General features: G+C 49.5%; 1 protein-coding gene across 22 annotated transcripts in view; it reads right to left on the bottom strand.

Annotated features, from left to right (window-relative positions):
• Positions 1-14,961, bottom strand: part of DYSF (dysferlin) — a 222,362-nt gene that overhangs the window by 140,164 nt on the left and 67,237 nt on the right. For all 22 annotated transcript variants that reach the window (XM_082671898.1, XM_082671901.1, XM_082671904.1 and 19 more), the window contains 4 exons: positions 13,407-13,533; positions 9,911-10,014; positions 1,961-2,029; positions 1,790-1,833 (listed from right to left, as the gene is read on the bottom strand). In XM_082671898.1, coding sequence (XP_082528024.1) covers positions 1,790-1,833; positions 1,961-2,029; positions 9,911-10,014; positions 13,407-13,533 — 344 coding nt within the window. The remainder of the gene's footprint in view (positions 1-1,789; positions 1,834-1,960; positions 2,030-9,910; positions 10,015-13,406; positions 13,534-14,961) is intronic.

Raw genomic sequence — 14,961 nt, 5'->3', positions numbered from 1 at the left:
TGATGACGCTTTTAAACTGCCTTCATGACCAACCCCTAGAAAAGACCAGCCCTTGGAGAGGAATAGGATTTCTCACCTCTGGTCTTACATGAATCTGGTGAGAAGGGAAAGAGAATGGGAGGAGAGAGATTTTGTGTCAGGTTTTTTTTTTGCGGGGTAGGGGGTAGTTTGGGGGATTTTGTCTTTTAATGAAAGAAATTCTTTGAGAACTGAATGGAAGATTAAGTTACAGAGAAAAGGCCATATGGACCATATCGTATTTCTAGGATTCAGGTAATAACACAAGTTTATCTGAGTTTTCTGGGAAGAAAGCACTTTTCTGGATAGGAACTTGCAGCAACTGAATGCTTTCTGGCCAAGAGTTGGGTTTTGGGGCTTGGGGTTGCTTTTGGAAAATGCAGCAAGTCTGAAAATAGACTCACAATAAAAATGCCACTTCAGCCTAAACCAGAGAGGCAGCCACCAGATTCGGTAATGTGTTTGGATTGTACAGTATGCCGATGCCTCACTCGGCTCACACGGACTCGGGCGAGGCCGTCCACAACACAGGGGACGCGGCGCCCTTGCGCTCGCACGCCCGCGTGCATCCACTCACACCGCCACGCACAGGCACGCACCCAGCGCACGCACGCGCGCGCACACGTCGAGGGGAAGGATGGCTCCGTGGGTGTAGAGCACATTGCCCCCAAAGCACCTCCCACAGAGCATACGGGCGGACAGGGCCCCAGAGGCCTCTCCCTCCTCGCCCCCCTCGCACTCCCTTCCTCTCCTCTAATTCTCCCAAGCTGTCTTCTCTCGGGCTGGGGACCTGGCGCGCACTTTAATGGCTCTGTGGCCTGGGGGTTTTCCCTAGTCTCTCATTATCCTCCTGGCTGGGGGTGCCATGGGCCTGAGACCAAAGGACAACACGCCGGGAACCGCACAGCCAAGACTTTTTGGGGGCAGAGAAAGGACAACTCTCTCTTTTGGGAAAGGCTGATGTAGGGAAGGTCCTGGAGATCGCGCGTGGGGACGCCTAACAGCCGTCGGGCGTGAGAGAAGGCTCAACGCGGAGGGGTCAGCACGGCCCGATGGTTAAGCGCACGGGCGGAGGGAGCACAGGCTTGTTCGAGCCTGGCCTCGGCTGCTTCCCAACGTCGTACAGGGTACTCAGTCTATTCAAACCTACTCCCTCATCTGCAAGGTCGGGCGGTGCCTGGAGTCGAGGTGAGCGTCAGGTGGGACACGCATGTAAAGCGCTCACTGGGAGGAGGACCTGGAGCACATAGACGCTCAGCAAGGGTTAGATACTCATTTTCTAAGATGACTGTGTGACTCTTGCCCACCCCTGCTGCAAGCCGGCAGTGGCATCCCCAGCTCGGGTAACCGGACCCACTTCCCCAGCCTGAAGACCCGTTTCATCCTACCAACACTGTGGGCAACACAGCCCACCCTCCTGGAAGCTTTGCTCTTTCCAGCTTCCATGCCTCTGCTTATGACCCTCTCTTCATTAGAATGCCTTCATCCTGAACTTCCCAAAACCTCACCTCCTCCAGGAAGCCTTCCTGGCCCCTCCTGGCCTCAGGGATCTCTGGTTCCTGGAGCTGTTCCAGCCCCCGCTGGCTGCCCTCGAGCAGGGCTGTAAGCTTCCCAACAGCCCACACCCTCTCCTTCTCTGGCCTCCCCCAGAGGAAACTACCTCACCTGAAACAGACTCTCCCACTTCTTGCAGAATGAACAAAAGGAAACCGAAGGACCAAGTGACCCCTGACAACAGCCACCTCTAAAGATCCCGGGACGCAGAGCTCACCAGTCTATGACACGAATCCTCATTTTCTCACACATGGAGGGAAACTAAGGAGGGAAGAGAGACGGGTTGGGTGGGGTCCTTCTGAAGAAGCAGAAGTCTGGGATGCAGGCGGGAACTGGGTAGGCTGGGAGCCCAGGCCTCCTGGGGTGGGCTCATGGGGGTGAGGCTCACCATGGCAGGTACCGTGATGCTCTGGTTCCACTGAGGGTTGGCCGTCTTCTCCAGGATCTTGCTGCAGAGCTAGAAGACACAGAGCACAGGTGGATGGAGCTTTGAGGGGACTCTGGGCTCCCTCGGAGACCACCACACCAGCCAGCAGCCATTCTCTGCCATGCTGGCCACGTTTGGGGCTGGGCAGAAGGCCCTGGGGGCCATGGAGCCTGGTACAGTGGGCTCAGACACAGGGAATCTTTCTAGAGACAAAGCTCAATGGTAGATCAGACCCAAGGGGGCATGGGGTGGAGGGAGTTAGGAGGGATAGATTGTTTGAATGTCACAACCCTCCTTCCTTATCTCATACCTCTGGCTGGAAATTCTCCTCCCTCACCTCCCATTATGGCCATGACCCTAAATATGGAGCCCTGCGTCCAGACCAGCTTTCCCAGGAGTCCTAGAGTCTGAGGCAATCCCCTTTGCCCATCAGCCCAGATCACCTGCCCTTTTGGAAGACTGTGAACCCAGGAGATTAGAGATGGAGGGAGGAGGAGAGGAAAGGGGGGCTGGAGGGCCAGGGCAGGGGGCCATGCACCTGCATCTGAGAGAGGAAAATGCAGTGAAGACACAAACCTCATAAGCCACAGTCTGCCTCCAATCAGCCCTGCTCATAAGACTGGGCTTTCCACAAACAAGAAATCTAGCAGAGGTGGAAACCAGAGCCAATCCAGCGGCTTGTGTGTTCTGCTCTGCCCTGGGCGTCCCCAGGGAGGCACCAGGTCCCTTAGCCAGCCCAGGGCATCCCGTACCCACACAGGGCAGCAGGTGAAGACTCTGCTTCAGATCCTGGAAGGTGTGTGTGTCCTACACACGGAAACAGTGAGCAGCCTTCCTCAGGGCATTTACTGTGGGCCCTGATTGTGTGAAGCATTGACATGCATTTTCTCATCTAATGAGCACCTGACCAGACTGGGGGCTTTGGGCCCTCCATCAAATGAGGGTGTGGCCTCCCTAGGGGCCAGGACTTTGTCTCCATCCCTGATCCACCCAGTACCAGCCCCTGTGCCCACCATCCCCTCCTCCCTGTGAGAAGAGCCCAGGCAAAGTCTGGGGGCAGGGATGGGTGCCGGGATTTGGCCCTTGTGTGAGCAAAGAGAGGAGTAAGGAAAGAAGAGCTCCGACAGTCAGACGGAACAAAAGGCAAAGTGGGACACACAGTTCTCAGGAATGGTTACACAAAGGGCTGTAAAGCACACAGAAAGATGCTTAATCTCCCTCATAATAAAAGAAACAAAATGAATGAGATACGACGTCTCATCTATCAGATTCACAAAAATCTCTAAAGCCTGACAGCCCTCTCTTGGCAAGGCAATGGGAAAACTGCACGCTAGGATTTTGCTGGTGGGAAAACAGAACAGCTCAACCCCTCCAAAGGGCCATTGGCCACTATGGTTCAAAATTACAAATGCAAATGCCCTCTGACCTACCAGTCCTACCTCTAGAAAGTATCCTACAGAAAGACTTGCACGTGTGCAGAATAACACGTGTACGAGGTTATCCACTGCAGCATGGCTCCAACTAGGGAGGACGTGGAACAACCCATGTGTCCACCAACAGAGGACAGATTAGATAAAGTGTGATCCATCCACAGAATGGGGCACTGTGTAGCCCTAGAAGAATGAAAGAGCTCTGTGATATGAAACAACTTCCAAGTTCTATTATTAAGTGAAAAAAGCAAGGTGCAGAACAGTGAGTGTCATGTGCAACCGTTTGTGTTAAAAGGGTAAAAGGTAAGAATTTATGGTCAGATGTGTGCAGCATATGCATAATTAAGCCAGAATGATGCAAAATGATGGATGCATAAATGTATATGGTGGGCATAATAAATGTATTACCTAATTCAAAACTTAGATGAACAAAAGTTTAAAATAGGAAGGAAAGAAGGAAGGGAGGGAGGGAGGGAAGACTCGTTAATCAGACACAGCTGAGAGACCCTGGCAGCATCACTCAGCTCCCTGGACAAGAAGGCACAGGTTGTCCCCACCCTCCCCCAGCCCTGCCCCAGGCAGTCCAAGGCCTCCCCAGCAATCACTTCCTCCGGGCTGCCCTTGGAGGCTCCCCGTGAGAGAGCCACCGAGATGTGGGTGGGATTAAAATGTATGTTATATCATCTCATGGAATATTATGCAGCCATCAAAAAATTGATTTCAAAGACTATTTAATAACCTAAGGAAATGTTAGGTGATAAAAGCACTTTACCAAACCACACAGATGTAGTGGATTCTCATTACTGGCGGTAGTTACACATTCTAACTACACATCGTAAGTCACCAAGAACATGAGCTGATGAACACTGAAGCGTTGCTCCTAAGAGAAATACAGGGTTAGGTTCCTGCAAGCCTCTGTCACAACAGTTTTTTGTCAACTCACCAATAACCTTGTTTTATGTGTGTTTCTGTTTCAAAACACCGTTTTTTTATTATATATTGTGGATTCATTAACATGGAACTCACAGCCAACAGCACTCTCACTCATGCCTGTATGAAGCTTACCTAATACATAGTTTCTCCATAAGGCACGTCACAGCCTTCTTACACAGGGAAATACTAGACAGCATTTCAGCACAACACTCGGGAGCCCTTGTAAACACTGAAATCACCAGCAAAAAGCACAAAAAATGCAAAAAGCATGACGCTAAATAGACCAGGAAAAGGACACATTTACACCACGAGAGCTGAAACGAGGGAATCACATTGTTTCAGCCCAGCTGGCAACATGCACCTCAGCTGACTCAAATTGTTCCCAGCTTTGCAAATGATCACCAAAGCACCATAAGGATTAATTTGGGGTTACAAATAAATTTTAGCGAGTAGGCAAATTGGCAAATACAGAATCTGTGAATAATGAAGATCAACTGTATTCCGAATTCAATTTTTTTTTCCATTGGGGCAGGGCAGGGCCAGGGTTGGCGGGGGGGGGGGGGGGATGTGCAACAGAGAGAAGGAGTGAGAGCTACAGGGAGGAAAACGTACTAGCAGGAGATATAAACAAATGTTCATGGTGGGCCTCTCCAAGGTGGTGTGCAGAAATGTGCTTAATTTTTTCATTTTCCTTTTGCTTTTCTCTGATTTTTTCATCTTTTTATGATTAATAGGTTTTATTCTTGGAAAATAAAAAGGTCGCTTTAGTCTCCCACTCTGCCCTCCAAGTACCTCCCCTGTCCTTGCCCCATACCATGAAGAAGTGTGATATGTGTGTGTGTGTGAGTGCGCACACACACAAAACCTTCTATCTCAGTAGCTTGGCCAAATCAGGTATGGTTCACGTCTTAGATAACAGTGCCACCAAGTGTCCATTAGAGGAAATGCAAAGAGGGCCAGGCTTGGGTGAGTAGGCACACAGAGGACAAATCCCCAGGGCTTTTCATTTCAGAAAAGGGTGAATGAGAAAAAGTGACACACCAGAGACAGAGAGAGGACAGGCAGGATGACACAGGTGATAAAGGTAGCAGAGAGAGTTGGGGGAAGCCATGACGAGGTGGCTGGGGCAGAGAGCAGGGGACACAGAGACCCGGTGACCACCAGAAGATGGAGGGTCTCAACTGCCTCTTTCATAAGCCCCTTCCTTCTAGAGGGAAAATGGAGGGTGCAGCTTCATTCAGGAGCCCAGCCACCAGTCAGCTTTATATATTCCCTTGCCTGGGCCAGGTCCCCTACCTCTATCACCTTCCCCAGACATCTGCACCTTCCTAGAAAAATCCCCAGGGCCAGCCAAGGGCATCTGAGAACAGAAGCCCTAGAGAGATCAAGGTGCTGGCAGGGACCCAGTAGCAGCTAGGAGCCCCAGAGCTCTGAGACTCAGCTCCAAGGAAAGCTACTGAATCGGAAGGCAGGTCGGTCTTGGTTCTAGCCATCATCACAGCACCCTACCATGTTGGGAATGTGGAATAAAAACAATCTTGAGACATGACTTTCGCATCTGTCAAGCTGGGAAAACTGATCCCGGTCCTTGGAGTAAGTGTCCAGCAGGACTGTCCAGCCAACCTTCCTGCTTCCTTCCTGCCTCCATTCATCCCATCACGGTCCCTCCTAAGGGCATCAGACTCTGAGCCCAAGCCCAAACAAAAACTGCACTTCGGTAAGACCCATAGTGAGCATTTACACCCCAGTGTGAATGAGTTTAAAATTCGTGTTACCTCTCCCACAGACATTTCCCCTGAGACCCTGTCTTAGCCCGGGACGGAGGAACAGCTCAAAGGCGCTCCACTGGCCAACAGCAGGACGGTTCACACAACCAGCACCATAACTGATTTTAACACACTGAATTAATAAAAAGTATTAGGGGCATATTAACACTCAAAAGGGAAGAGGGGAGGGGAAGCTCTTCTTTACAAAAAATACCAGCTAATAAAGAGAGAAGGAATGATAATGAGGGAATCGCCGCTTTGCACCCCAGGTGAATGACTTTTCAGGCAAGGAGGTCAATGGCTTCGTGGACCATTAGGTAAGAGGTTGCTGGGAAACAGGACATCAGCACACGTCAAGATATCGCCCACAGATAACCTGCAAAGTACAGAGGCGAGCGTGTGCTTTGACAAGGGAGAGATCTGGAGACACCACCTAAACCAAGTAATCAATCATTACCAACGATGGGACAAGGTGACATTTTGCTTCCTGCTGTGATGCAATACAACGTACGAAACATCACCCGTGATGCGTTCTTGCCCAAACAGTTCATTTGAATGCAATCTGATCTTGAGACCTAACTTCCAGTTTATAGGAAATACAGGGGCCAGAAGAAGTTAAACAACAACAGAAGGAAACAATGAGACAAATCCAGGACATGGACCAATGGCTTGGGCTTTTCAAAAATGCAATGTTGTGGGGTGAGAAAAATGGGAATGATGGAGGTGGGTAAAAGACTGTTACAGAAGAGACTAACACAGAGCGTAAAATCCAGTTGGATCTTAGATCAAAACAAAATTAGGGCTTCCCTGGTGGCACAGTGGTTGAGAGTCCGCCTGCCGATGCAGGGGATGCGGGTTCGTGCCCCGGTCCAGGAAGATCCCACATGCCGCGGAGCAGCTAGGCCCGTGAGCCATGGCCGCTGAGCCTGCGCGTCCGGAGCCTGTGCTCCACAACGGGAGAGGCCACAACAGTGAGAGGCCCACGTACCGCAAAAAAAAAAACAAAAACAAAAAAAAAAAATTAAACAGCTCTAAAAGACATTTGGGGGATAATCAGAGAATATTTATATGAGCCAGTATCTGACAAGAGTAGAAGATAATTGTTAATTTCCTAGGTGTGATAATGTTATTGTGGTTACAAAGAATTTTCTTTTTCTCAGGAGGGGCATGCTGAAGCCTTTAGGGGCAAAGTGTGCAATTAGGTTTCAAATGACTGGGGTGGGGGGAGTATCCAGAGAGAGAGAGAAAGTAAATGCAGCAAAATGTTCATAATTGTTTCATCTAAGTGGAGGCCATACCAGGAGGTAAGCATTCACTGAACCATTCTTTCAACTTTTCTTTATGTTTTTAAATATTAAAAAAAATAAAGTGTTTCAACAGTGTCTAATATTGATTCACAGTAAAAAATAAAAATTTTAAAAACTAGAAAGATAGGCCCCAAACATAAACTTTGTATGATGCCTTATGGATAATGCTACTTTTTCTGCATTTTTCAAAATTCCTTAATAAATATGTGCATCGATAATAAAAGAAGAAAGAAAAGAAACATAAAACGGGGGGCGGGGAAGAGTGTGGACTTCAGGTAGCAGGCAGAGGAAACAAGCTATCCAAGGCCTTCCTCCCATTTGTGAAATCACACCTGGGCCTCATCGATCCGGTCCCTGACCTCAGGGGTCCCTTTGTTGGTGGGATGGGCGGGCAGACCCTACATCTTTCCAAAATGAATCTAAGAAGAGATTAAGTGGAAAAGAACACTGCAAAGTGCTGTGTGAATGGGAGCCCACACGACCTCCATCATCACCCTAGGCTTTTAGCGTTTGTTGTTAAGCTTGTAAACACCTCCCCAACTGTCCTATAACACCTGCGTGTCTCCCTTCCGGCCTCTGCCTCGGGAGCAAAGCAGAGCCGGCTGCACCCGCCCTCCACTCGGCTCTGTTCAAAGCCCTTCTCCTCCGCCCGTTTCCAATTTTCCTGTTAACACCCAAGTCATCCAACTCAACTCGCCGGAGCCTGGCGCTGCGGCCGGCCGGTGGACCTCTGGGCCAGGCCGGCGGGGCCCCGGAGGGCGCTACCCCACCCTGCCAGCTCCCTGAGGTTGGGACGAAGCTCAGAGGCGCCTCGTTAGGGTTCCGGGAGCCGGGGTGGAGGCTGCGCCTTCCAGATACGTCATTCTCCCCTATTTCCAGTATTTCCACCAGTCTCTGCTCTGAGGTTACAGAGTAAAAGAAATCGGGCTGTTTCCCCGAAAGTCAGAGGAACATATGCTAACAAACACCGGAATGCAGCGGAAAACGGGCTAAAAAAGGGCCGTGCAATCGGCCGCGCGGAGCCCCGAAGGCCGAACTAGCACATCAGGCCTGTGTGGGTGACGGAAGCTAAACCTTGAACGATGCAACAGACTTGCTGGGGGGAAAGGGCCAGGAAGGACCCCGGAGTGCACAGGCCCGGGCAAAAGCTAGGTGTGACCGCAGGGCAGACGAGAGGTCACACGGGCGACGTGCTGGCTGTGCGGTTTGTACCCGCACGCCCCCCTCCGCACCCCGCACCCCCCGCCCCCCCAGCGAGACAGTGGGGCTGAAACCCGCTCAGTTCGGCGCTGCTCCAAGCGGGCTGCAGAGCTGCGTCCGCCCAGGAGGGGGCGAGATGTTCCACATTCTTGCAAAGACTGTACAAGCTAATATTGGCCATGGAAATGAGGTGAGAAAGTTCGGCTGGGTGAGACCTGGTCAACCAGGTTATGCGGTTTGAACTTCCTTTTACAGACAGGACTGTGTTTTACACTAAATATGCTGGTGGATTTCTATGGGGAGAACCCGGACAAGAGAATGGACCCAAGGCTGTTGTGTTGCCCTGGGGAGAGATGACAGTGACTAGGGGCATAGAGACAGGAAAGGACCTCGGGATTTTTGAAGGCAAGAGCTAGGGGTGGCATGTTTGATGTAGGGAGGTCAAAAAAAAAAGGGCCGAATCAAGGCAGGCCCACATTCTCTGCCTTTGATGGTGGTACCTGATTAGGATGGCGGCTTCTGGAAGTGGGGCGGTTTGGGGCAGCAGATGACTCCTTTAAAGGGCTGGAGGGGCAGAATATAGAGACTTGAAGAGGCATGGGGAGGTCTGTGTCTGAAGAGAGGGGTCAGAGTCAAATACAGCTGTGGATTCCTCTGTGGAGAGGTGACGGCTGAACCCTGGGAGTGGCTGAGGCTTCGAAGGAGAGCCTGGAAAGTGGGCAAAGCCATCCCTAAGGTGGGATAGAGGGAGGGGCCCAGGCAGAAATCAAGAGGGACTGGAGCAACAGCCTGGCCTCTAGGCAGGAAGGAAGAGAGGTACACGATCCCTAGGGCCCCCACCAGTGTGGCTGAAAGGAGTCTGCCCAACTCCTGCCACAACTTTTTAAAAATAATCATTATGTTTTCACTGCATTGTTTTTAAGTTTCCCTATCATTGTGCCTTCACATCTGGTTTCCTGACTATTACTTAATTTTCCCCCAAATATTCCTCTATCTATCCACTGTCCATATGTCCTCTCCCTGTCCATCCACACCTATGTGTCTGTCTCAAACACCTGAGCAGACCTGTCCTCGTGCGTGTGCATGGCAGCCCCAGAGAGCTGGGCCTGCGTGTCTCACCCCATGTCCCACAATCAGCCCCCCATCCCCAGTGTGCACATGCCTCTGATGGGGGGCACTGCGTGTGCCTCACTCTGTCCTGCACATCCAGTGCCCATCCACAGGGACATCCAGTCATCACCCTCCCACAAATCCTCTTGTTTACTTGCCCCTTACCATCTTCCCTGCAAAGCTGACTTCCACGAAGGGATCCACCAAGTTCTTCTTGTTACTCTCAAAGCCAAAGATCTGCTTCACGTTGTCCATTACGGCATCATCCACTGAGGAGAAAGACATGCTGATCACTGCCCACCCGCTCTCCCATCTTCAAAACCCCCACTTCCCACCTGTCTCCCCACAGTCCTGGGACTCCCTGAGAGAGACGCCATGGACCCCTCAGCCCAGGGCTCCTGGGAGAAAGGACCATCTCAGAATAGCAGCTCCTGAGGGCACTGCGCTGCTTCCTTGCCCAGCTCCAAACAGCTGGTTCACTGTCCCCCGCCCCATTCTCAAAGGCTTTCAGAACAGGTCCGATTGATTGACTGATTAGAAATCTACATCGCTAAGAGCAGTAAATAATCCAGAAAAAGACTGGAAGTTGGGGACTTCCCTGGTGGCACAGTGGTTAAGAATTCACCTGCCAATGCAGAGGACACGGGTTCGATCCCTGGTCCAGGAAGATCACCCATGCCACGGAGCAGCTAAGCCCATGCACCACAGCTACTGAGCCTGTGCTCTAGAGCCCCTGAGCCACAACTACTGAGCCTGTGTGCCACAGCTACTGAAGCCCGTGCACCCAGAGCCCATGCTCTGCAACAAGAGAAGCCACAGCAATAAGCCCGCACACCACAACAAGGAGTAGCCCCCACTCGCCGCAACTAGAGAAAAGCCCACGTGGAGCAACGAAGACCCAATGCAGCCATAAATAAATTAAATAAATAAATAAATAAACTTTTTAAAAAAACTAAAATGAGGTATCACCTCACACCAGTCAGAATGGCCATCATCAAAAAAATCTACAAACAATAAATGCTGGAGAAGGTGTGGAGAAAAGGGAACCCTCTTGCACTGTTGGTGGGAATGTAAATTGATACAGCCACTATGGAAAACAGTATGGAGGTTCCTTAAAAAACTAAAAATAGAACTACCAAGCTATAGTGGGAATAGCAATCCCACTACTGGGCATATACCCTGAGAAAACCATAATTCAAAAAGAGTCATGTACCACAATGTTCATTGAAGCTCTACTTACAATAGCCAGGACATGGAAGCAATGTTAAGTGTCGTCCATCAACAGATGAATGGATAAAGAAGATGTGGCACATATATACAACGGAATATTACCCAGCCATAGAAAGAAACGAAATTGAGTTATTTTTAGTGAGGTGGATGGACCTAGAGACTTTCATACAGAGTGAAGTCAGAAAGAGAAACAAATGCTGTATGCTAACACATATATATGGAATCTAAAAAAAAAAAACATGGTTCTGACGAACCTAGGGGCAGGACAGGACTGAAGACACAGAGAATGGACTTGAGGACACAGGGAGGGGGAAGGGTAGGCTGGGATGAAGTGAGAGAGTAGCACGGACATATATACACTACCAAATGTAAAATAGATAGCTAGTGGGAAGCAGCCGCATAGCACAGGGAGATCAGCTCGGTGCTTTGTGTCCACCTAGAGGGGTGGGATAGGGAGGGTGGGAGGGAGACGCAAGAGGAAGGAGATATGGGAATATATGTATATGTATAGCTGATTCACTTTGTTATACAGCAGAAACTAACACGCCATTGTAAAGCAATTATACTCCAATAAAGATGTTAAAAAAGAAAAAGAGTAGCCCCCACTCATCACAACTAGAGAAAGCCTGCTCACAGCAACGAAGACCCAATGCAGCCAAAAATAAATTAATTAAAAAAAAAAGACTGTAAGTTGTTACAATAATATCCCATTACTGTTGCCTGTTTGACATTTTCCTTTATATATATACATTAGCACAGTGATTTTCCTGAGGGTAACCAATAAGTCAATTCCGTTTAAAAATATATATATATATATTTATATATATATTTAATCTATGCTGCTTCAAACCAATATTTTACTGAATTAGCCATAGTTTTACATATGTATTTACAGATGATAGATGTGTGTATGTGTGTATATGTTAGGCATAAATGTACATATGTATATAAATGAGAAACTGAGAGGAGGGGACAGTTAACACTTGTATACTAGCCAATGTCTACATGAATACAACAGATAACAATTAGCAAATATTTATGTTCTATTTACCCATCTATTTTTCTTTTATTTATATTTAAACAACATTTCAGAGAATTCAACATAATCCCCTTTACGCTGAGCAAAGCAAACATTTCTATTTCCCCAGCCCCCTTTGGAAGCTCACCAGCCTCACTTCTGCATAGTTTCAACCAACAGACGCAGAATGTTCTAAGCCTGTATCTTAATGCCCATTACTTATTTAAAGGCTTTCCCCATGATTTTGGTTCAATTAAGCTTGTGCAGAAGGAACCCATTTATTGGTGTCATTAGTCAAAGCAGAAACCCTCAAGCAATTAGCTTCATGGAAAACTCGTAAACAGGGACCCAAGTAGTCCCCGACTACTTGTTCTTGTGAACTCTGCTATGGACAGCGCCTGGCTTAATTCTGCTAATGTATGCTCCAAAATAGTGGCTTATAGCCCGCAGCAAGAGAACTACCAGGGAGCATTTTTAAACTACCAGTGTGTAAGCCCCACCCCAAACCAAGTCAATCTGAAACACTGGAGGAAGGGCCCAGGCATCTGCACTTCCTTAAAGCTTCCAGGATGATTTAACTGCAGCCTGGGTTGACACCCACAGCTTTAGAATATTCAGCATAATTCCCCCACATTTATTGAGCACACAGGGTAGGGCTAGTACAGGGTTAGTCACTGTGAGAAATCAGGCAGTGGCCACAATGGCCTTCTTGGGATGATGAGGACATAGCCACAGCTAGGGTGACCCACTGTCCCAGTTTACCAGGGAATGAGGACTTTCTGGTATGTGGGACTTTGGGTGCTAAAACCAGGACAGTCCCAGGCAAACTAGACACCCATGTGTCTCCACTCAGTGGAAACACTGAGCCCTTCTAACAACATTTCAGCAACTGCTTCCCCAGCCCAGGGTCTGCCAATTTTCAGTCTGGGGCTTCCTAGAGGAGAGAAAGAAAATCAGTGGGATCCAGCCGTGAGCGCAGAACAGAGAGTTGAAATGGTGCTGACTCCGCAGTGAGAGCCAAGAAAATGGGTGCACGGAGTGGCCAAAGAGCCAGTCAAGGCCTAGCAGATGCTGAAACGGAGCCCAGGGGCAGCTAGTACTCTCAAGATTTCTTGCATCTCTGTGACTCCACCAGCATCAGTATGACTTCTCATTAATTCTGACTGTTTCTCTGTTAAGAACAGTAAAAAGCCTTGGGAAACCTAGAGAGGGTGTGAGGCTTCGCCAGACGGCAGAGCAGAGGGAGAACTGGGCTGACACGGATCTAGTAGACCCTCGGGGTGAGGAAGCCAGGTCAAGGGGAGGCAGAGAGGGAGCAGGGGACCAGCCCCTCCATCTCCTTCCCCCTGGGAGCTGAGGCAGCCCAGCCCAGCGTCCCCCCTCACAGTCACCCAACGAGGGCACCAGACTCACTCTGCGGTAAATCCTCGGCCCTGAAGACCTTCAGGCAGAAGTGCGCTCCGCGGAGGGCCACGCCGGTCGGCCTGAGCAGGTTGCCTTCAATGTCCTCCTTGTCTTCAGAGGGGTCTTTTCTCTCCAGCTACAACACAACCAAATATGATTCCTTAATGTGCCTTCGAGCACAGTGTTTTACCTTCCTTTTCTGAGAGCTCAACCAACACACTTAAATGGTGCATCTCGGGACTTCCCTGGTGGCACAGCGGATAAGACCCTGCTGCGCTCCCAATGCAGGGGGCCTGGGTTCGATCCCTGGTCAGAGAACTAGATCCCACATGCGTGCTGCAACTAAGAGTTCACATGCCGCAACTAAGGAGCTGGCAAGCCACAACTAAGGAGACCAACTGTCGCAACTAGGGAGCCCACGTGCCACAACTAAGGAGCCCGCCTGCCGCAACTAAGACCTGGTTGCAACTACATAAATAAATTTTTTTTTAGAAAAAAGTATTCCTCGATCCAAAATTGCACCATTCAGGTCATGTTTATAAATAAATAAATGGTGCATCTTGAAGAAAGGCAGATCTCGCCCTGCTACTTCCTAGCCTGTGATCTCTGACAGGTTCCTTACCCTGAGACTCTGCTTCCTCATCTGGACAGTGGAGACAATGACACTGACCTCCCGGGCTGTGGGAGGATCAACTTCAATAACATGTAAATGCACGTGGCACACCGGCAGGCACTCAAGAACTGCAGTCTCCTTCCCATTCCACCCATCAAAAAATAGCACAGAGGTGACAGAGGTCTAGGCCAGCCACTGTCTTCAATAACGTCTGTTCATTCACCCAACAAGTATCTATTGAGTGACTACTAAGTGTCAGCATCACGCTGAGGGGCGAGGGCTGCCGCAGTGAACAAGATGGACAGAGGTCCTGCCCCCGTGGTTCTCACCTTTCACAGGGAAAGCAGACCTTTAAGCAAATGAATGTAATAGCATATGCTGGGTATTATGATTAGAACAGTAATAATAAAAATAATATTTACTGATTGTATACACTCTCTCATGTAATCCTGACAGCAACCCCCATGAGCAGTGGGTCTCAAATGTGGCTACACATTAGAAACTGGAGAATCAGTGACTTCTAGACCACTGCTATACCTTCCAACTAAAATGCAGATTCTGGTTCAACAGGTCTGGGGTGGAGCCCAAGACTCTGTATTTTAACAAATGCCCAGATGACGCCAATGCTGTGGCGTGCAAGGCCCTGGGATACCCCACTTTACAGATAAGCTAGATGAGGGTTAACGTAGGCTGGATGCAGAACCAGTGGGTTTAGAAAGAACAGAGCAAGGGGGCTTGTAACTATATTGAGGGGAGGGCAGGAATAGTGTTGGTGATGTGCCAGCTTGGAGACCTGGATGGTGGGATCCAGGCAGGGGCAGAAACTCATGCAGAGCGAGGGCTAACTTGGCAGTTTGAGGAACAAAAGATCCACGTGCTGCACTTGGGCAAGGGGGTGGCAGAAGGATAGGAGAGAGGTGGCTTCAGGCCATGCCCAGCAGCTCACTCCTT

Source organism: Grampus griseus (genome assembly GCF_964374135.1).
Source record: "Grampus griseus genome assembly, chromosome: 15".
NCBI classification, from domain to species: domain Eukaryota; kingdom Metazoa; phylum Chordata; class Mammalia; order Artiodactyla; family Delphinidae; genus Grampus; species Grampus griseus.
Note: the sequence above shows the minus strand (reverse complement) of the source record. Positions and strands in the feature narration are given on the sequence as shown.